The sequence below is a fragment of the Silene latifolia genome, chromosome 9 (assembly GCF_048544455.1).
Source record: "Silene latifolia isolate original U9 population chromosome 9, ASM4854445v1, whole genome shotgun sequence".
NCBI lineage: Eukaryota > Viridiplantae > Streptophyta > Magnoliopsida > Caryophyllales > Caryophyllaceae > Silene > Silene latifolia.
The window spans coordinates 170332944-170355751 of NC_133534.1; the positions used below are offsets into that span (position 1 = coordinate 170332944).

General features: G+C 38.1%; 3 protein-coding genes and 1 long non-coding RNA gene across 7 annotated transcripts; all 4 read right to left on the reverse strand.

Annotated features, from left to right (window-relative positions):
- Window positions 1-7261: 7261 nt before the first annotated feature.
- On the reverse strand, window positions 7262-10856 carry LOC141598367 (uncharacterized). Of its 3 annotated transcripts, none has more exons than XR_012523457.1 (3): window positions 10533-10856; window positions 10253-10345; window positions 7262-7946 (listed from the first exon to the last, which is right to left on the reverse strand). It is a non-coding gene; the product is annotated as an uncharacterized LOC141598367 (long non-coding RNA). The 3 variants fall into 3 exon arrangements; XR_012523456.1 differs by lacking the exon at window positions 7262-7946 and adding an exon at window positions 7953-8273 and having other exon boundaries at window positions 10533-10853; XR_012523455.1 differs by lacking the exon at window positions 7262-7946 and adding an exon at window positions 8275-8580 and having other exon boundaries at window positions 10533-10853.
- A 678-nt stretch (window positions 10857-11534) lies between these two features.
- Window positions 11535-16149, reverse strand: LOC141600205 (uncharacterized). 2 transcript variants are annotated; one of them, XR_012524253.1, is made up of 8 exons: window positions 16013-16149; window positions 15713-15931; window positions 14452-14512; window positions 14330-14366; window positions 14133-14210; window positions 12973-14049; window positions 12569-12760; window positions 11535-11878 (listed from the first exon to the last, which is right to left on the reverse strand). XR_012524253.1 is itself a non-coding variant. In XM_074420388.1 (8 exons), the coding sequence occupies exons 1-8, from the start codon at window positions 16040-16042 to the stop codon at window positions 11829-11831; spliced, it is 588 nt and encodes a 195-aa protein (XP_074276489.1). In that variant the 5' UTR covers window positions 16043-16149; the 3' UTR covers window positions 11535-11828. The 2 variants fall into 2 exon arrangements, 1 of the variants encoding a protein (XP_074276489.1); XM_074420388.1 differs by having other exon boundaries at window positions 12569-12608; window positions 13977-14049.
- Window positions 16150-16580: 431 nt separating this feature from the next.
- On the reverse strand, window positions 16581-19655 carry LOC141600204 (pentatricopeptide repeat-containing protein At4g13650-like). Its single transcript, XM_074420387.1, has one exon. It carries the CDS (start codon window positions 19413-19415, stop codon window positions 17325-17327), a length of 2091 nt encoding a protein of 696 aa, XP_074276488.1. The 5' UTR covers window positions 19416-19655; the 3' UTR covers window positions 16581-17324.
- A 1939-nt stretch (window positions 19656-21594) lies between these two features.
- Window positions 21595-22409, reverse strand: LOC141601881 (uncharacterized). Its single transcript, XM_074422190.1, has 2 exons — window positions 22389-22409; window positions 21595-22257 (listed from the first exon to the last, which is right to left on the reverse strand). The coding sequence occupies exons 1-2, from the start codon at window positions 22407-22409 to the stop codon at window positions 21595-21597; spliced, it is 684 nt and encodes a 227-aa protein (XP_074278291.1).
- Between the last annotated feature and the right edge of the window lie 399 nt (window positions 22410-22808).

The window sequence follows — 22808 nt, forward strand, 5'->3', positions numbered from 1 at the left end:
TCGCGGTGTGGTGGGGTGGTGCCGTGGTGGTGTGGTGTAGTGTGGTGGAGGAGGGGCTGTTTTTGGTTTTTTTGTTGTTGTTTTAGTTTGGTGCGGTGTGGTGCGGTGTGGTGGAGTGTGGTGGAGTCGGGATTGGTTGGTGGTGTTGGCGGGTCTGGTGGTGTGTGGCGGGTTGTGGGTCGGGTGTGGTGTGTGGTGGGGTGGTGGTGGGTCGGGTGTGGTGTTTGGAGGAGGGGTTATTTTGGTTTTTTTTTTTTTGTTGTTTTAGTTTGGGTTTTTTTATCAACTGGTTTTTTTTTTGTTTAGAGAGGGTGGGAAGAAAATGAGAGAGAAAGAGTGAATGTGAGAAATGAGAGAGGATGAGTGAATGAGGAAGTGAGTTGGGAGATTAGAATGGTGGTAGAGTTGTACACAATTAGCCAGAGTTATACACAATTAGGGAAGGAGATTAGGGAGGGAGATTTGTAGCCCTCCATTGAGATGTAATCTCATCCCTCCATCCCTTCCATCCAAAGGCCCTTATAAGGACTTAGGGCCTTATATGATAGGAGGACCTTATAAGAACCCTTCTCTATATATATATATATATATATATATATATATATATATATATATATATATATATATATATACACTAGTTTAAAACCCGTGCAAAGTTGCACGGGTACATATAAAAAAGAATTTTAGAAACAAATAAGTTCATAACATGAAGGTTTATGTATAATACTTTTTTAGCCATTTACATTATCAAAACAAATAACTTCAATTCATAATGTGAAGGTTGGTGTACAGTGTCGTGTTTAGCCATTTACATTATCAATTCAGATATATAATTTCATTTGGGGTGCTGATTTTCGCAGTACACATTTTACTCATTATAGTACACATTTGACCATATTACCCCTCTCATTTCTCCCTCATTAGAAAGTGTACTACATTGGGGGGAAAAAGGAAAAAAAAATACAATCAACTCTCAAACACACCCCAACCGCCAGCCACCAACTTCAACCTACCACCACCACCACCTCTCCCTTGATCACCCACTACGTACTGTCCACCGGACCTCCTTCGATACCGCCCCTCCCTTGCCACCTGCGACCATGTCGTTGAATATCGTCATCCCCCTGTAACCACCCTCCCTCTCAGTCATGTTCACAGCCAACAACCACCGTCGAAATCTCCATCAGCCGCTTCTTGCCGGTTACCGACATCACCCATCCCCCTTCTTGCCGGCGACACTTTCGAAAGCCTCCACCCCCGCCGTCCTCTAACGCAGGCAGCCACCGCTCCACCGCCAAATAACACAAACCCAAATTAATTGTTACAACAACCAAGGATTAATTATAAAAAACGTAAAAAGTTTGAATGAAAAACATTGATGTTGATTAATAGACTAATAGTAATGCAATGAACAGATTAAATTTGTGTTTAGCACTTAAATTTCTTCCGTAATTGAAGAGATTTGATTATTTTTAAGAAGATGGAGGAGAACCAATAGAGAGAATTAGGTTGATTGTTTTATCAATGAGGGGTAGTAAATGGAAATAAAATGATAAAAAGTACTGTAATGAGTAAAAATTGTACTGCGAAAATAAATTATGTTCATTTGCCATTGTCATAATATACACTCTTTTCGTCCCAATCATTTATCTACTTTTGATTAAATAGCTCTTAACAAATGTTTAAGGTAAATAAATGAATGAAACAAAGGAAGTAGTAGTTTAGGTCTTCTATTACCACTTAAAAATTCGTTGGACCCTCTGAAAAAATAACAAAAGGTAAAAAGTAAACAAATGACTGAAACATAGAGAGAAGTTAGTAATTTAGATCTTCTCTTATCAATTAAAAGTTTGTTGTACCCTATGTAACACCCCCATACTCCAAGTGCCTTACCAGGACCACCCGGGTATAAGGATGCTACCATCTCGGTTACCCGAGGCAATGATAATCAAATAAACAATAATGAAACAACATTTAAATAGAAATACTTTAGCGAAAAGTTACAATCTCAAAACCAAAACCAAAATACGAATACATGTTTCAAACCAACTGTCTAATCAGCTAACTGAAATGTTTATTAAACTACTAGCTACAGCGGAAGACTTCTATCATCAGACCGTGGCACATCCCACTATCCCAAAATCGACTCATACCGATCAATAATCGCTCACCATCCCCGAATGGATCACCACGCTTTTAAAACATTAAACGGGGTCGATACTAATCACACAATTTATATAATCAACAAGATCAAGAAAAACACGTTCAAACAAATCACACACAATCACCCACTCCAATCAATCTCCGTCACCGATCGTCCCACTGGACCAGCCACGCCATGGGGGACCGCAGCCGTACCCACCAAATCCCCGCTCATCATACCGAGCGATAACCCTGTCCCATTAATGTGCACATCCCCTCCCGTGGCGGGTTCCACGGAGGGCGAAACTAGGGCGTGAAGCCACTCCCGCAAGTGACTCCACTCAGCCGAGAACGCATCTCGAGAACCAGAGACAAACAATCACAACCATCAACAGCAATCAATCAACAACCGTCATAAAACCAATACGAGAATAATCAGCAATTACACAACACCAACAATGCATTATGGGACTAATACTGAGTAGGGAAACCCTACCTGGAAAGCACAACACAATCAGACGATCTCACAGCTGATATCAAAACGCTTCCTCTACGAATCCTCCTCCTAACATACAAACATATAATCACTACCAATCATACAAAACAACAAAACCCCCAAATCCCAATATTAGGGTTTAACCAATTTTAAGGAAACATTATAAAAACGGTACGTAGGTCTTACCCTCGACGCAAGGATCACTAAGGTATCAAGAAAGGTAAAATCCGACCTTCCAAGCTCCGGGATTTGCCAACAATGCGATTAAAGCGAATGACGTAGTTTGATTTCTCTTTTCACAGTAATTAGGTTTTAAAAAGTGTTTAAAGAATAGTGACGGAAGTAATATATACTTAATCGCATTATTAACAAAACCCGAGAAATCATCCCCCGTAAACCGGCTACTCGATCGAGTAGCTAAGGTACTCGATCGAGTGCCCCCTTACTCGATCGAGTATCCACGTTACTCGATCGAGTACCCAACATGTCATAAACTATTTTAATCTGAAACTCGCCCTTACTCGACAGAGTAAGGCCTACTCGATAGAGTACCCAGAGACTCATAAATCCGTAGTATTACAGTCTTCCCTCCTTAAAAAGAACTTCGTCCCCGAAGTTCAAACCACAACAAAACAAAGACTCACACTACGACACTCCCGACTCAACAACCAAAACAAACTCAACATAAAACATGTTATTAACCCAAACTCAACCCGACTCAACGACAACAACCATACCGACACAACATAAAAAGGGTATAAAAACTCTTAAAAACTCTTTGCGATCATCTCCTACCCCCTAAAAGAAACAAGGTTACGTCCCCGTAACCATACATACCTGATCAAAAAGGAAAGGGTAACGCTCTCTTATGGCATCCTCTGCCTCCCATGTAGCTTCCCCAGTCTCGTGGCTAGACCAAAGGATCTTAAGCAAAACTGTCTCACCACTCCTAGTCTTCCTAACCTTCTGGTCAAGAATCTGCTTAGGTACCTCAAGATATGATAAGGACTCATCTAGCTCTAAGCTCTCTGCCTCTAACACATGTGACGGGTCACTCACATACTTCCGCAGCTGCGATACATGAAACACATTATGCACTCTCTCTAACGCAGCCGGTAAAGCCAGACGATATGCAACCTCCCCAACTCGCTCTAAGATCTCATAAGGCCCGATGAACTTCTAACTCAGCTTGCCTTTCTTCCCAAATCTCATAACCCCACGCATAGGAGACACTTTCAGAAGAACCTTATCCCCAACCTGAAACTCTATATCCGGGCGATGTAGATCTGCATAACTCTTTTGCCTATCCTGAGCTGCTCTCATCTGTTCCCTGATCATCTTAATCCGTTCAACCATCTCATGTACCATCTCTGGTCCTAGAACCACTGCCTCAACACTGTCGTCCCAACAAATCGGGCTCCTGCATCTCCTCCCATATAAAGCCTCAAACGGTGCCATGCCAATACTAGTGTGGTAGCTGTTGTTGTAAGAAAACTCTATCAAATCCAACCTCTGTTCCCAGCTACCACAAAAGTCCATCACACAAGCTCGTAACATATCCTCAAGAGTTTTGATTGTTCTCTCGATCGGCGACCGTCACGTCGCGGGATGAAATGTCGTACTCATCTTCAAAGTTGTTCCCAAAGATTCCTGCAACTCTTTCCAAAACCTTGAGATAAATCTCGCATCTCTGTCAGACATTATGTCCTTAGGGACTTCATGTAACTTTAGCACATTCTTTCGATAAGCCATAGCTAATTGTGCTTTAGTCCATGTATCTTTCATTGGTACAAAGTTAGCTGACTTGGTCAGTCGATCCACTATCACCCATATCATGTTGTTACCCTGTTGACTCTTTGGCAAACCCACGATAAAATCCATAGAAATAGATTCCCACTTCCACTCAGGTACCTCTAAAGACTGAATCTTACCTTGTGGTCGTCGCTGTTCCCCTTTAACTCTCTGGCATGTCAAACAACGGGCCACAAACTCAGCTATTTCTTTCTTCATCCCAGGCCACGAAAACGTGTTCTTCAAATCCTTATATAGCTTGTCACCACCTGGATGTACTGAATACGGTGTACAATGTGCCTCTGTCATGATTGTCTTTTTCAGCTCCTCATCAATAGGGACACACCACCTACCATCGAACCTCAAACTACCATCTGTATGAATAGAGAATCGGGACACTGTCCCTTTCTCTACTCCAGCTTTCCACTCAACCATCTTAGGATCTAAAGCCTGTTTACCTCGAATATCATCATAAAGATCGGTGTCTTTGTCAAATCTCCCACAAAGATCCCCTCTCTCGCATCATATGTATCCCAAACTTCCCCACCTCATCTCTCAACCTCATCAAAGATAGAGTGTACACGGGAGTGTACACTCTTCCTACTCAAAGCATCTGCAACAACATTGACTTTCCCTTCATGGTAGATAATATCCATGTCATAATCGCCAATCAGCTCCATCCACCTCCTCTGTCTCATGTTCAACTCCTTTTGAGTGAAGATGTACTTGAGACTCTTGTGATCCGAAAATACATTAAAGGTCGCCCCATAAAGGTAATGTCTCCAAATCTTGAGAGCAAACACCACTGCACCCAACTCTAGATCATGTGTAGGGTAGTTCTCCTCATACGGCTTCAATTGCCTAGAAGCATAGGCAATCACCTTACATTTCTGCATCAACACACATCCCAACCCATTCTTTGAGGCATCTGTATAAACCTCAAAGTTCTCGATCCCCTCAGGCAATGCTAAGATAGGAGCTGTGGTCAAACGCTCCTTTAATGTTTGGAACGCCTTCTCACAACTCTCATCCCAGCGAAACCTGTTCTCTTTCCTCATCAAAGCTGTCATAGGTCTAGCTATCTTGGAGAAATCTTTCACGAACCGTCTCGTAGTATCCAAATAAACCCAAGAAACTCCCGATCTCAAAGAACATTCTTTGGTGCTTCCCACTTTGTCACTGCCTCAATCTTCGCCGGATCCACGCTACTCCCTCCTTAGAGATCACATGCCCCCGGAAAAGCAACTTTCTCTAACCGAACTCACACTTGGACATATTAGCATATAACTTATGCTCCCTCAAAGTCTGCAACACAATCCTCAGATGCTCCTCATGCTCCTCCTTAGTCTTAGAGTAGACTAAGATGTCATCGATAAACACCACCACAAACTTGTCCAAAAACTGTCTGGAGATTCTGTTCATCAAATCCATAAACACAGCCGATGCATTAGATAACCCAAACGGCATCACCACATACTCATAATGGCCATACCTCGACGTGAAGGCTGTCTTTGGTATGTCCACCTCTCTAATCTTCACCTGATGGTATCCCGACCTCAAATCAATCTTAGAAAAGACTGATGCACCACTCAACTGATCAAACAGGTCGTCTATCCTTGGCAAAGGATACTTGTTCTTCACCGTCACTCGGTTCAGCTCCCTGTAGTCTATGCACAACCTCAAACTCTCATCTTTCTTCTTCACGAAAAGAACGGGTGCTCCCCACGGCGATACACTAGGTCTAATGTATCCCTTCTCTATCAGATCATCTAACTGTTTCCTGAGCTCCTCCATCTCTTTAGGACCCATCCGGTACGGTGCCTTAGAGATTGGCCCCGTCCCTGGTTTCAACTCAACCGTAAAATCTATCTCCCTCTTCGGTGGCAACCCCGGAATCTCCTCTGGAAAAACATCTGCAAACTCTCCCACCACTGGCATCTGATCAACTGTCGGGCTCTCTATCCGGTTATCTCTCACATGGCACAAGATCACAGGGCATCCCTTCCTCAGATAAGACTTCAAGGTGACAGCTGCAATCAACTTAACTTTGGGTTTGACTAGAAACCCACGATAAGACACACTAACACCCTTAGGCCCTCTCAAAGGCACTTTCTTTTGATGACAGTCTATCTTAGCTTTATACTTTCCCAACCAATCCATCCCGACTATCATCTCAAAACCGTCAAAAGGAAACTCTAGCAAGTCTACAGGTAGATCAACTTGCCCAACTATCATAGACACATCTCTAAACAACCTCCCACATGATACAGACTCACCCGAAGGTATAAAAACTTTCTCGCTTACAGACTCATATACCCTCAAACCCAACCGTTTAACATGACTCGAAGATACAAACGACTGAGACGCCCCCGAATCAAACAAAACAAAGGTATGAATACCGTTAACAAGAAAAGTACCAGTGATAACATGTGCATCCTCCTCACCGCTTTCCCGTCCATCATGAACAACTTTCCATCGGTCTTCTGTCCACCTCCCGGACAAGATCTTGGGCTGATGTGGTCGGCTTAGCACCCGACCCCGATTGTTGTTGTTGTTCGTAGGCGGTTTCGATAAGAATTACCACCATTGCGGTTACCTCCACCCCGATAGCTCGACTTCCCGGTTAGACCATGACCCGACGGTCTATTGCTCGCATAACTCGTGTAGGTCCCCGAGAATAGCTCCCCGAGCCGATCCCCGAAAAGCTCCGGGCATACTCGTGCACTCATGTCTCTTGTGGCCTACACCGCCACGCCCATAGCAGTCATCCCCAACTACCACTACCACTCACACGGCCACGCCCAAAGGAAGCCCCGACCAAAGATCAACCCCGACCCAGAAGAAAACCCTTTAGCTTGATTGTGGTTGCCTTTCTTATGACTAGATTGGCCTCCACCCTCACTCTCAGCCTTTCTTTTCTCAACACCCACTCTCTCCTGAGCCATCTCCACTAACCTCAGCTGAGTCACTTGGAAGGTCGGATTTTACCTTTCTTGATACCTTTGTGATCCTTGCGTCGAGGGTAAGACTTACGTACCGTTTTTATAATGTTTCCTTAAAATTGGTTAAACCTTAATATTGGGATTTGGGGGTTTTGTTGTTTTGTATGATTGGTAGTGATTATATGTTTGTATATTAGGAGGAGGATTCGTAGAGGAAGCGTTTTGATATCAGCTCTGAGATCGTCTGATTGTGTTGTGCTTTCCAGGTAGGGTTTCCCTACTCAGTATTAGTCCCATAATGCATTGTTGGTGTTGTGTAATTGCTGATTATTATTGTATTGGTTTTATGGCGGTTGTTGATTGATTGCTGTTGATGGTTGTGATTGTTTGTCTCTGGTTCTCGAGATGCGTTCTCGGCTGAGTCGAGTGCCCCCTTACTCGATCGAGTATCCACGTTACTCGATCAAGTACCCAACAGGTCAGAAATTATTTTAATCTGCAACTCGCCCTTACTCGACAGAGTAAGGCCTCCTCGATAGAGTACCCAGAGACTCATAAATCCGTAGTATTACACCCTATAAAAAAACAAAACTGAAATGAATAAAGTAAATAACACAAATCCTTGACAAATGAGAAGACATAGCTTAATACGAATGAGGGAAATTTTTTAAAGTCATTGGTAGAAGTTTGTACTCCGCACATGTTTTGGAAAGGTAATGGTTTCACAAACATGATATACATCTTCGGGATGGTGAGACCTCCTAAAAGTATTTTGTAGCTTATATCCATATTGAATCTCTTAGTATAAATTGTATGACAACCTCGACATTGCCTTGAAATCAATTCTTCGTAGCTTCACTTACTGCTTGAAGAGGATATAAAACAATACCCTACAACAAATCCTATAAAAATAGAATTGATTGTATTAGAAAGACATGCCAACCTTTAACAGTTTCAGTTTAAAAATAAAGTAACATTCATACATTCAGAGTCTCAAACTAACATTCAGTGACATCAACCTTTGATGACACTATAAAAGTATCTGTTTCTCGTGAACAAAGTACAAAGTACAAAGAAATTCAAATTCCGATTCACGTCCATAAAATGTAACTAAGTTTCCTCCTTTCTCCGGGCTTGAGACCAATCGTAAATGCCCAAAAACACTCAGAGGCCGAGTTAAAGTACTAAAGTAGCGTGCCAAAGAAATGTCTGCCGAAAAGGTAACAAATGATAGATCAATGGACATAACTTGTGTACGGAAAACAATTTTTATAGCACACATAACCTCTTAAACGAACTTACTTGAGTATGAATAAATAATGTATAAGCCTATTTAATAGCTTGATTAGTAAGAACACAATAATATAGCGTTATAGCCTTGCTAATAACTTTGATCAACAATTGAGAGGATAATTTTTGGTAGCGAGTAACCAATCCAATCCTCTTGCCTGTTTTCACTTTGCTTATAGTATGACAACTTTTGCTACTATATAGAAAAATGAAAAAGAACGCTGCCAATTGTTTTAAGAAAAGAAATATTTACACTGTCCTAGTATTTTGAGGATCAATATTTACTTACACTTGCTAGCTAAATTAGAATTATATATTTTTGATCAATTAAAGAGCAGAATTACATAAGATCTTACAACTCACAAAAGAGCTTTTCCATCAATATATCATGCCCTTGTGTAAGAGAGGGAGCATTAAAAATGGGACAAACAAACCTTTCTGACTTTCAGTAGTTCCAACACCAGTGAAAAATGCTAACTATTTAATCTCATAAAGAGATTTTTTCAAATCATATTTGTCCAAAAAATTGAGCAAAGAAAAGAAAAACTTTGATAGCTTGCCTCATTGCAAAACCGCTTCCTTTAATGATCCAGTACATAGATATCAGAAATTTCTTAAAGCAATTTTGCAACAATAACTATTATAGAGCAAACATCGATTGAAATAAAAGAAAATTAAAAACCTTTTTTAAGTAATCAAAGATATCACAAATTCACAATGATTCTAATGTCATATCTTGTAAATGATGAAAGGTATACATTGGATAATTTAGATTCCAAAGAATGTGTTTAAGTAATCTATAAATTTTATGATTCAAATTAGTAGGACTAACAAACTACATGAAGAAATATCAATATATTCATGATATCAACTCCTACTCTTCGAATTATTTTTCTAAATTAAATCTATTGTTGTGAAATCCGTTATCGTGATTTTGTAAGCATGGGAAACAAAAGATCAAAAGTTTCTAATTTTTTCTAACGTGAATTGATATGTGAGATAACTATGAGGATTACATTTGTAACAGGTGCAATATTAAATAAAATACTTCGAAGATCAGTATTTACATTTGCAAGTGAGAAATATGAACGTAAATGATTTTCATATTATAAAGTTCAATATGACACTCAGCGCACTACTCATGAAATTGTATCAAAATAAGGTAATGGACAACTTGATACTATGATCCGTCCTCGATATGAGATTGCTAAGGCGTTAAGAGTTTCAAAGCCTAATGGACATAGGAAATATATTTCAATCGACAACTAATAATAAAACCCATAAAATACACTCGAAGGGGAGCAAGGACACATTTGCTCAAATCCCCAGCCACTGCTGCAAGTAATGGAACTGATAATCTAAAATTCAGATTTTTGATAGTCGTTATCGTGAATATAAGGAGTATCAACTTCATCCCTTCTATATTTATTAGTGTCCTATATGAATTGTCAAATCTCATCCCCCAAATTTCTTGACAAACCTAGAAAACATTGCTCGCTCAAAGTCCAAATTTATCATTACAACTAACACCTAGAAATCAATCAAGGTAAATATATGTAAAGAAAATTAAAATAGTGATTGAGCAAATTACCTTAAAAATAATAACCTTCATTGCGAGAGCAGAGAGTTGTGTAATAATCTAAGAGGAGCGGAGATGAGTCATTATCCTTCTTCAATGATAACCCTAAATATATTACAATGATACTTATATCATAAACTATATGTTCTGAAAGACATGCATAAGATTCAAAAGAAAATCGAATGATCTAAGATGAATAGTTCTCAATAGTCTGTAAAAAAAATTAATCCAAAGCAATAAAATTAATAAACCACACATTATCATTGATAAAATATCTTACATAAAAATTTACCTGAAGGGATTAGTTGGATCTATGGTAAAACCCCTCATCTTCGAATTATTTGTGTACATGAATTAAAGTTGTGAGCAAATCAATTTTTCTATGCTGATTGAAGCAATAAAAAACGAAAATTCAGAACAAAATACTCTGAAAGATGAATATATGAGGAAGAAGGAAGAAGTAGGAGATATGGAAAAGTATGACAAATTGAAGTGAAATTAGAGTACTCTGCAAGGTTTGTAATGTTAGGCGGCCGTACATCATTCATAGAGTAATAGGGTTAGCGTATTGTATGTAGTTAGTACTCTTTAGGGCTTGCCTGGAATCCATGAAATTATTAAGAGGGTAAGTTTTATTGGGCGATAATTACTGGGGAAATTAATTAGTAGGGTAATGAGTTCCTTGATGATATGTTTGGCATAAGAGTAATGATTACTGAGTAGATCTTTTACTCCCTTAATCATTACCCAGGGGGAGGGTGGGTAATGTATTACCTCTTCACAAGGGTAATAATTCCAGGAGGTGAATAATTACTCGCATACCAAACATGGAAAATACACCTTACATATTACCCGCTATTCATTCCCCTCCTATTACCTGCATACCAAACATGAGATTTTTTTGGTTTCTGTTTTATAATTTTATATAGAATATAGATAGATAGATATAGATAGATTGATATATTGATTGATTGGATTTCCAAGATTCAACTTAGAACTTTGTTAAAACTTTGGTGGATTATTGATAGTCTTGAGTGATTCTTGTCTTTAAAACCTAATACAGTTTTGTTTCAAGACTACCAATAATCTTACCTTAAGCTCTTGATGAATTTAAGATCAGCTAAGAAATCTAAGCGTGACCTCAACTAAAGCTTGTGAAACTTCTTTTTAGGCTTGTTACGTTTATACATCTCACTTACACTTGTACTCAGAAGTCGAAATCATTAGAAGCAATTTATTAATCTGTCAAACTGAAATCGAAACAAATTCTTGCAACGTAGGCAGGACAAAAAGATTGAAACTTGAAACGTACATCATTGACCATCTGTTGTCTGCCTATACAAGATCATGGCTGGCTGTCTATTTTTTTGCCTGCTCAACACATAGGCACTGAACCAGGGTATACAAAGTTGCGTAAGCAGGACGAATACAATTTGAATACTAGTCTACAAAACCTGCTCAAGATTTTGAACGAAAACCAAGCTCCCATTATCATTGATCAGAGTCATGCAATGTGGTTGTGGATGCATTCTGACGGATCGGATTGGAGTCAATAAAGAGCTCAAGGTTTGTTAACATCTCCAAGTTGTCAAAGAAGCCGTTGCTTTCCCGTCACCGAATCCACAAATGTCTTTCTTCCTGCAAAGTGGTACCAGTATTATAACACGTAATTTATTGTTTTGTTTTTTGGGGGGTAAAAGGAGTCGCCGGTATGGTATACCACTATTCGATGACTTTACCAGCTTGATTAGTTGAAATCTGTAGAAGTTTGTTACTCTGTATTTTATAATAATCGAATACTTCATCCTCAAGCATTATCCCCTAGAAATAATCGACCAGACTTCTTTATAAGTGGTTTTAGAATTCTTATGGAAGGAGAGATGGAATTTGGAACCACGGAGAATTTCTGTTGCCAGAAGAGGTGATTAGAATTCTGAGACCAGGTCACCTACCTTCAAGGCTCACTAAGCAAAAATTGCTATATGTTAACTGATTTTGTCAGACACCAATGCTGTCATTCGCTCTTGAATCTTGATAAAAGAGCTTGCTGGATGGCACTAACAAAATCACACTGAAATAAACGCTAAGCAAAGAATCGGCTACAAGTTATTGCCAATCAGACATAGACATTAAACTTGCCGAGGGTGCATATATGAGTGAAACCAACCTATTAACCACATAATCAAATGATGAATATAAGAGTATTTGGGCGAGTTTCACATTTGAGACTGTCTCATACTTATAATTAGATAGTTAAAAAGTACATTCTGGGGTCCAACCAAGCAGAAAAATATCAGTCAAACTATAGGGTGAAAGTGTGAAACATACCGGGTCCGATGGCAAGAACTGTCTTTGAACCTGCTGCAACCTACCAGAACAAGAAAATTACGCATTACATCAACACATGAGTTCTGAGTAAGCCTTGTACAATCAAATTTAGCCTCTTTGGGGGTGCTTGTCAAACTTCACTTTGCAACTTGAGTTGTTGCCAACTTTTTAGAATGATCAAATTACTAAATACTCCCTCCGTCCCGGTCATTTGTTGTCCTTTGGTTTTGGCACAAAGACCAAGGAAAGAGGAGAGGGCCAATAGCTAAATGACAAGTGGAACAAATTGAGTGTGAATGAGCAAATTACTCATCAAGTTCATTCTTAAAATAGAAAGGACAACAAATGACTGAGACACCCCAAAATGGAAAAGGACAACAAATGACCGGGACGGAGGGAGTAACTATCTAAAATGTCACCGACAACACCAAAAACCATGAGCTTTAAATTTATTGCTTTGCAAGCTTATGATATAACCGTTGCACTAATGAGAGTCAAACCCAAAGGCTGGGGTGTAGTCTATTGATTATTGTTGTAAAATAGTTTAGGCCAATTAAAAGACTTCATAACACAGGGACGATCCAGCGGTACTAGGTCAATGATGTACTTGCACATCTCCTTATAATTGTGTGCTTGATGCTGGTGGTCTAGAACATAGAATCAGGTGACTTTCACACAGTCCCATGTGTCCAAACCTGTGTCTATTAGGCAATGCCCTATTCCCCTCTAGCACTTTCGTGCATATGATGCAACTCTTTCATTTTTGTCATTCTCGTGCAAGTGTGTACCTCATGTTTCTGCATAAAGAAGGCGACTATGACACTGAAGTACTTCCTCAATTTCTTATGCATCATTTTCACATTTGGTAATCTGGAGACCTCACTTTTTTTGTTAAAAGCTCTCTCAAAATATGAGCAAATATTATGACATGTGTTCACTGTACTCTTATAGTCTTATAGTACGAATTTTCGGGTGCGAATTCAATGCTATAAGTTTCACAATTCTTTTTCAAAATATTTTTTATAAATTAACAATCAGAGGCTTACCTCGAAAAACAATATATTTAAAAAACGAAACAGAGAGAGTACTTAACAATGACAACCTATTGCAGCGTCTTCCCCATTATGAGAAGTTCACACTGAGTGCACAGCAATCATATGTCTCACCAAACAAACCTCATCGTTCTGTAACTCAGAGCATGTAGTAACCATAATAAAACAACACTCACCATGATTCACCGCTGACATTATGATCTTTTATGTTATATAGCCTATCTTGATAAAAGAAGCCAAGGAGTATGACTAAGGAAAAATGGGGAAACTAATAATCAAGGTGATTGAAATCTGAAGCAACATTTGTCTGATTCCCGGGCCAGTTTACTCGAAAGATCAATTTCCAAGAGATATACCTGTGTTCGACCAGCATCCGCAACAACAAAGGTAGGAAGGCCAATAGTTTCTGCTTCTTGCTCCAACTTAGTCCTAAGAACAAGACAACTCAGACATAAGCAAATGATATAGACATTACGCAAACCAAATTGAAGGGGTGCAACAAAACTACTTACATTTCTTTTAAATTCTTGCATGTGACTACTATTTTAGCTTGCCCGCATTGCTCCCACTGCCTCAACAGGGACCTCTGGCTAGAAACAAAAAGCTATGCTTACAGAAACTCGTAACATTCTTAAACTTGATAAAATTTGGACATAATTGTATAATCAATTTATTCACTGGGTTTAAAAGCATGAAGTAAGAGATGTACCTCTGCATGAGTTCGGCATACATGCCCATGGCAGCATCTAAATTGATAAAATTTCATCAGAAGGCACGCGAAATAAAAGAATAATGCCGGTATCTATATATAAACATAAGCTAAAATCTTACGAGCACATTGAGAAGCAATCTTCCCAGGTCCCATCTTAAGGTCTTGCCTAACAACTAAAACCTGAAATCAGAAGTTTATACTTAAAATAACAACCAAAAATAAGCACCGTGACATGACAGAGCGTTCTCGCAGGCTTGCAGACTCCATAGGAAATTTTACAATCTCCGTATTAATCTAACATAGTACGACAACATCAACATAAGGAAACTTATAACATACGGTGAGTTGAAGAGCAATAAATGACGTTAATTTTGAAGCCCTAAGCAGCAACCCAATCAAGAAAAGCAAATTTAGCCATTCAACTCAAAAAGCAAAAGCACGAATAAACCATCACAATTCACAGCTTAGGTAGCATCAAATCGGATACGGACACGGTCACGAAACTGCCACGTGATATGACATCCCATGAAATTTAGTACACGGGACACGTTATTCAAATTTAATAAAATATTTTGTTTATAAACGTACGATTTAATTTTTGTAAAAGTATTTGATATTAAATTTAAATAAGTGAAGTAAAAGTTGACATTTACTTTAACTCATTCTCATTTCCCCACCAAAACCCATCTTCTAATCAATCTCTTTCGACATCTCATTCCTCTTCTAAAGAACATCATTCACCCCCAATTAACCTCATTTCCCCACCAAGCTCCACCATAAAACAACATACACCATTTACCATAAATTCATCTTGATTCCGTTTGAAGGAGTGTCCAAATACCAACGACACATGTCCGAGGCGTGTCCAAATACCATGGACACGTGTCTGATACGTGCCCAAATAAATGAACAATGTCAGACACGGATTTATAGGTGCCGGACACGTTTTGGCGCGGGTCCCACGAGTGTGTCGGTGTCGACACGGTGGTTAAGTGGAGTGTCCGTGTTACCTAGTTGACAGCCACAAGTCCTGTGATTTATTAAATGACACATTACGAGTCTAACAGAACTCCATCCCAAAGCGAGCTAACAATTGTTCAACCAAGCAAAGCACTGTCAATTCTATAATACACACATCCAATATCATAAGGTCACTCAATAGCCAATACCAACACTTTTGCTATACAAGCACACCCTTAACAAAATATAAAAGCTCTAACCTTTATGCTTAGTTTACCCAAATGCACTCCCTTTTAACCCAGAAAACTACACCATCACTACATCTTAGAATCAGCTCAACACACATCATAGCATACAAAATTAAACAACTTAATAACATTATTAGAATATATTAAAAAAAAAAAGAAGAAGAAGAAATACCATCTTGAGATCCTCATCAGGGTTACCATAAGTAGGGGAAGGTCTTGATTGATTATTAGTACCCAAAACATAGGATTTGGGAGGGGTTTTGGGTTTGAGGGGCTTAGTTAAGTCAAGAACTAACCCAAAAATGAAGCCAATAACAAGACCTGGTATGAAATTTTCAGGCCTGAAACTCACACCAATCCCTTCTCTTTCACCTTCTTTACCATGCTTCCCCTGTTACACATTAACCCTACTTATAATTTTGAAAAATTCAATTAATTCACATAAATTATTGTAAAGTTGTACAGAATTTACCTTTCTTGAAAAATTTATTGAACCAAACATTGCTGTTTTTTTTTTTTTTTTGGAGGTGTTTCAGAATTCAGACTACAGGATTTCAGTTTTGGAGATAGTGTGGATGAGTTATGCTAAGAGAGATGGAATATGTCCTTAATAATATAATTAACTATAGTGAACTATTAATATTAACACTCCTTTAGTCTAGTTGGTTAGGATACTCGGCTCTCACCCGAGAGACCCGGGTCCAAGCCCCGGCAACGGAATTTTTTTAACTTTTATTTTTTGGATTGACGTGTATTATTTGTATAATCCATTTTACCAGAAAATTAACGAGCCAAATTATATTAGTCACACAGTAAAGCTGTTAACTTTTTTACAAAAAATTGTTTCATTATTACTCTGGTTAATGAGTGACATCGTGTTTATTTTTTAACTGTTTTTGGATCTTCAACGTGCTTTTGATAGTTCACCATGATACGAAAACATGTTCCGGAGAATACAGAAATGCTGCAATGAGTTCCAGTCTACAATGCACTAAACAGAATTTCGGCCGCATTTTGATGAAAGGATCGCAACACAAAAATATGGAACATGGGTAATTAACTGAAAAGTTGGGAAAAAAATCCATTCCTAAATTGAACTACTCAACCAGATATAATAGCTCACTTGTACAATCTCTAAAGCACACTCACCTGTAAATTGAAAGTTTGTTGCAATTTACCCATCCCATTATACAAGGAAATTTACAATATTCAATCTCGATATCAGTAATGGCGTATCTACTGCGGTGGCGTATTCTCACTCAATGCCAGCCCAATATCACGTCAAAATCTCAAATTGCTGTAAAATGCAGTTGCGGTGATTTTCAAAATCATTATATAACGACCGTATTTACCAACTTTTTTCGTTACAGGTAGATGTTGCCAGCCTCCTGTCCACGTAATGTAGTAAACACACCTGCATAGCTGAAATGTTCAAAATTGAATATCTGGAAGTACAACCTTTGCCAAGCATGCGACGCCAAATGCCGACATCCAGGAATCAATTTCACCATTGAAGACGGGAGCAATAAGATGGCGGTTTTCAGTGACCCGCTTGAGTCCCTCAACAAATTAAGCCATGTTATGTCTCACTATTTTAGTGCGAAACTGTCTCTTGTGAGTCACTATGTTATGCCTATAACAGCAGCCATGTAACTTTCACACTTCAATTTGGAAGTAGTGTATCAGTTTCCACCATTCCCAACATTCCGACAGTTCATTATAGACCAAGACAAAAGCACTTCTCAAATATAGCCGTGTCACGTCCATGTAAAATAGAACAGCAGTCAATAGTTCACTTCAATCCAGCTGCACCCAGGTTCCTTTGCAACATCTCCCATTTTCATGGAATCCCTTGTTCTTCCAACCTCATCCCACAAATGTTTAACAGCATAGATGTTTGATAGCATGGTATAAGTAGAAGAATCATCTGGATTTAAATGCAAACAATACTCTGCAACTCTAGCAGCAACATTAAAATCTTTGTGAGCTTCGCAGGAAGCAAGGAGAGACTTCCATATCACAAGTTCCTCTTTATAAGGTGAATTACGAAGGAACTCTTCTGCCTCAGCAACATAACCAGAACGACCTAAAAGGTTCACCATACAAGTGCAATGTTCAATTGAAGGTGAAATGCCAAAATGGGATGTCATTAGTTGGTAATAGTGTCTTCCCTCTTGAACAAGTCCTGCATGACAACAAGCTAGAAGAACTCCAACAAATGTTACTGAATTAGGCAAGAAGTTACACTTCTCTATTTGATGAAATAAGAGTATTGCTTCCTTCGAGAAACCATTTTGAGCATAACCTGTGATCACAGAGTTCCAAGAGACAATGTTTTTTTCAGGCATTTCCAAAAACATTTTATGAGCATCTTCCACCGCCCCACATTTGGAATACATGTCGATCAGTGAACTTCCGACAAATATTTGGTAGGAAAGGCCCACTTTTATCACATAGCTATGCAAGTGTCTCCCTTGTGCAATAACACCCAGGCTAGCCACAGCCTTGATGACACTGGAAGAGGAAAACTCATCTGCATTTTTGGACAGCTTATGCATTTCACAGAACATCTCAAGAGCTTTGACACCTTTGTTATTTTGGACAAGTCCGGAGATAATAGCAGCCCAAGCAACAACATGACTCCCTTGTACAGTCTCAAACGCTCGTATTGCACAGTCAAAAAGACCACATTTTGAATAGAAATTCACGATTGAATTCCCTACTAAAACAAATCTATCCATTCCACGTTTGATTGACTGTGAGTGAATTTGTATCCCTTCAGTAGAGGCACAAGATGAAGCAACGGATGTAAAGAGGCCAAGAAAGGTTAAATCATCAGGTTTCATATCCTCGATTCTAAGTAAGATATACGTTTCAAGTGCCTTTACATGGTCACCAGACAAACCATAACCGGTGATAAGTGCATTATATGATACCACATTCTTCTTGCGCATCTCAAAGAAAGCTTGCTCGGCTTCAGTCATAATCAGACACTTGGCGTACATATCAACAAGCGCAGTACCTACATAAACATCCAATAGATAACCAAACTTCAAACCTTTGGCATGTAAATATTTACCATGCACACCATCTGGCATTACAGATGAAGCATTAATTACAGCAGAAAATGTGGTATAATTAGGAGAAAGGCCTCGGAGTTCCATTTTAAGGAACAAATCAATAGCTTCCTCTTCATAACCATTATGAGCATACCCGGTAATCATGGTATTCCACACCACAATATCCCGATTCCTCAAGTGATCAAAAACGCTACGAGCACAACCCAAGTCCTTGAATTTAGAATACATATCCACAAGAGAGCTACCCACAAACTTATTAGAATCAAACCCGACTTTCATTGCATAAGCATGAACACTCCGCCCTAATCTACACCTACCCACATGGCCACAAGCATTGATGACACTAGCAAGCGTAAAATCGTTAACAAAACCCAAACCATAAACACATTCTCTAACCAGACGACAAAACAACCTACAAGCCTCATGACCAAGTCCACTTTGGCCATACCCGGATATGACAGAATTCCAAACAGTGCCATCTCGATGAGGCATTTCATCAAACACTTTTCGTGCATCCAATATCCGACCGGATCGAAAGTACACAGTAATCAAGCCACTAGAAACAAAGAGGTGTTTGGAGTAGCCATACTTGAGTGTTAAACTATGCAAGGCTAAACCATAAGAGTTGAAGCCATGTTTAGCACAAAGAGTTAAGACAGTTGAAAAAGTAGTTGGATTTGGATGAATGCCAGCTCTTTGCATCTTAAGAAACAATGAAAGGGCTCTACTGTATAGCCCTTTATGTGACCAGTATCTGATCTTTGAAGTCCATTCAACCACATTTTCACCAAACATTATATGGAAAAGGTCACTTGTTTGCTTCAATTGAAAAAGTAGTTTAATAAAGGGTCGCTATAGTTACATACTCTGTATTTGCGAGACCTTGGATAGGAAGAAAGCCGACTTAACGGCGGACTGGATATTTCCACTTCAAAAACTCGCTACTCTCGCTCTTTTCTTTTAGGCCGTCTCTTAGAGCATCCGCAAAGGTGAGGCTCCCCATAATTTCTCTTTCCTTTTTTTATTCATCCACCTCATTTTCCACTTACTTTTCCATTTACCCTCCCCATTTTATAACTACATCAATGCAACAATGGGGTTCCCCAATTCACACACATAAATTTGGGAAGCTCCCAAAAGAATAAAAATCGCTTACTTTTTTTTTGTTGGGGACCTTCCCTAAAAACAGTGGAACCCCAAAAACTGGGGAGGTTAGTGCAACAATGAGGTTGCTCATTTGAGGAAAGAGAAGGCAAAAGGGGAGCTTATTTCCCTCCTTTGCGGATGCTCTTATTATACCTTTTGCTTTCGTCACGACTCAGGAGTTTGAAACTCTCAATCAACAGATATGATCACTTCAAGTTTGTTCGGTAAAAAATACTTTTGACAATAAAAAAACTGAGGCACTAGATTCAAAAACGACAATTTTTTTTCAAATACTAGTTCTCCAGAAAAAAAAATAAAAAAAATAAATTCGTCACTTTTCGAACTCGTAAACACGACTTATGACCTCTTAAAGTTTTCCGGATAAAAAAATTGGATATTTTGTGCAAAATGTCAAACCTAGAGAAAACCGCGTGAATTTTCCGTAATTAACTAATTATAGTTTTTTTTGGGGGGGAATATCAAGTTTTCTCTAAAGGTTTGCATCTATGTGCAATTAGGCCCATTAAGTTTTATTAGGTGTAAATTAGGCCTATATATTTTGACTATTGTGCGTGCAATTAACCCAATTAGTGATTTATCTTAATAAATGACTGAGATTGTGTTTTATTGAGATTTGGATGAAACTTGATAGTGTTTTTAAAAAAAATCAAACTTACTGGTAGTAGTTTTTAAACGAAAATTATTTTGGTAGTAATTCTTAAAACAGTGTAGTACAAAGGTGTAGTTATAAAAAAAACCCTAATTTTGCCTTCAATTTAACTCCATTTTTTCTTTAAAAATTACTTTAACAATCAAAAAAATTGATTTAGTAGTGTTTATTTTTTCTTAATTGAATATGGAGTATAAGATAAAAGAATATGATTAAATCACTATCATTTAATTTTTTTTTTGTATCTATAGCGTGTACTTTTATAAAAGAAATTTTTATGGGATTTTTTTTTACGAAGTATACACTATAAAAATCAATAAAGAAAAAACATTATCAACAAAAAAATTGATTTGTATTTTTATGTTATTTTTAAAGAAAAATAAAAACTAATTGAGGAAATGTGACAAACAAATTACTTTATTATATTTGATTTCACATTAAGCAAAACGTATGAGGTTCGATTGTAAGGAAAACGAGTTAATTCAAATTAGCTCTCTTCTTAATCGATTATCATCATTCTTAGATTAGTTCATTTGAATAGTTAACTCATGTAGTCTAGACATCTCATTTAATGTATTATAAATAGATCATGTAGTTAGTTGCATTTAGTTAGTTCATATTACTTTTAGATTAGTTCATGCATTGTTATTTATATTTCCTATTTGAAAATCCAAACACATGTACTTCATTTTTCAAATATCAAAAATACCAAAAACATGTTTTATCTTTTCATCTTACTCCCCTTCTTTTGATCCATTAAGGGTAATGTACAAACTAAGTGTGGGGAGGGGATTATTTTCCAAAAAATCTATAAAAATTGAAAATTTTTAAAAATTCTAAAAACATGTTTTAGTTCATTACATTTATTTCATAAAAAAAAAAAAATCACTTAAAATTTGAAAATTTCAAAAATACAAAATAATTGAAAAATCTTTGAATAATCCAAAAATATGATAGTCTAGTTTGTATATTTGTGTTGTGTTCTCGTATCATATGAGACTTGCTTGAGGGAACTTGAAGATCACTATGGTATAATCGTTTGATCTTTTTTCTTTTTTTTTTGGTAAAATGTGAGTATTTCCATTAATAATAAAAGTGGCATATTACAATTACAAGCATTTTGCCCGTCCAACATTCAACAAATTCAGAATAAACAACTTAACATTTGATATCTAGGCTAATTAACCATTGAGCATCAGTGGATTTGACCCTAGGTGGCAGTAGGTTTTGTATCCTTCCACGAATAACCTGTATCAAATGCTTCAAAACTAAGGAAGGTCTCTTCACTTGTAATTCAATCCTGTTGTTGTTCCTCTCAGTCCAAATTACATAACAGTAAGCTAGCCAAGCCATGGAACACACCTTACGTTGCATCTTAGAGTAATTCCCATGAGGACCTTGCACTTGCAGATGCAACCAATTCTCCAGTTCTCTCAGGATTTGCGTACTAAACTGACATGAGGTAAATAAGTGAGCATGAGATTCAGTATCCTCTTCACAAAGAACACACATGTCAGAATCACTAATCCCATGTCTGTATAATTTTTCACGAGTGTTCAGAGCTTCCAACTTAATCAACCATCCCACCATAGAATGTTTGGGCACAATCCAACCACCCCAAACATCCTTATACCACTGAACAGGGGGGTGCATCCCCTGCAACCAATCATAGCCAGACCTAATAGAATAGCCTTTGGCATCATGAATCCAAAGACCATTCTGATAACCACCAGATAACCTCTCCTTAACTTTGCAGATGTTCCTCCAGTTCCAATTGGAATCTGGAGGAGGCTTGTATACGTTTGATCTCTTTTCTCTTCCCTTTATTTCTTATTGTTTCACATGATAAGAATCGGGATTGTTTGTTGTGAAAATTGTTAGTTTCCACCTAGTATTTATCGTATTTTGTAAATTACCACCCTATATTTTGTTTATTACAACTTACCACCTACCTTACACCTTATATATCCCATCTACCACCTTATTGCCATCTCGGTCATTATTTTACGCATATCCCGACTTGTTAATTTGATAAACTATGGAAAGACCAGAATACCCTTACTACAACAAAAATTAAAAGATAAACAAGTAAACACCACCATTCATCACCGTCATTCACCAACACTTCAATAACTCTTCATCATCATCATCATCATCATCATCAAATATCCATTAAAAAAAATCATCATAAAAATCCAGAATCTACACCTCAATAATTCTTCATCGTCAACCCACAAGTTTCTCACCACCACCTAACCACCGTCGTCCTTCCCCCACCGCCGTGTTAACCCCTTCACAAACATCGACATTGAAATGTCATGCATCACCGGGGCTTTGATCCCTTCCCCACAATCGAACACTCTTGCTGGTCG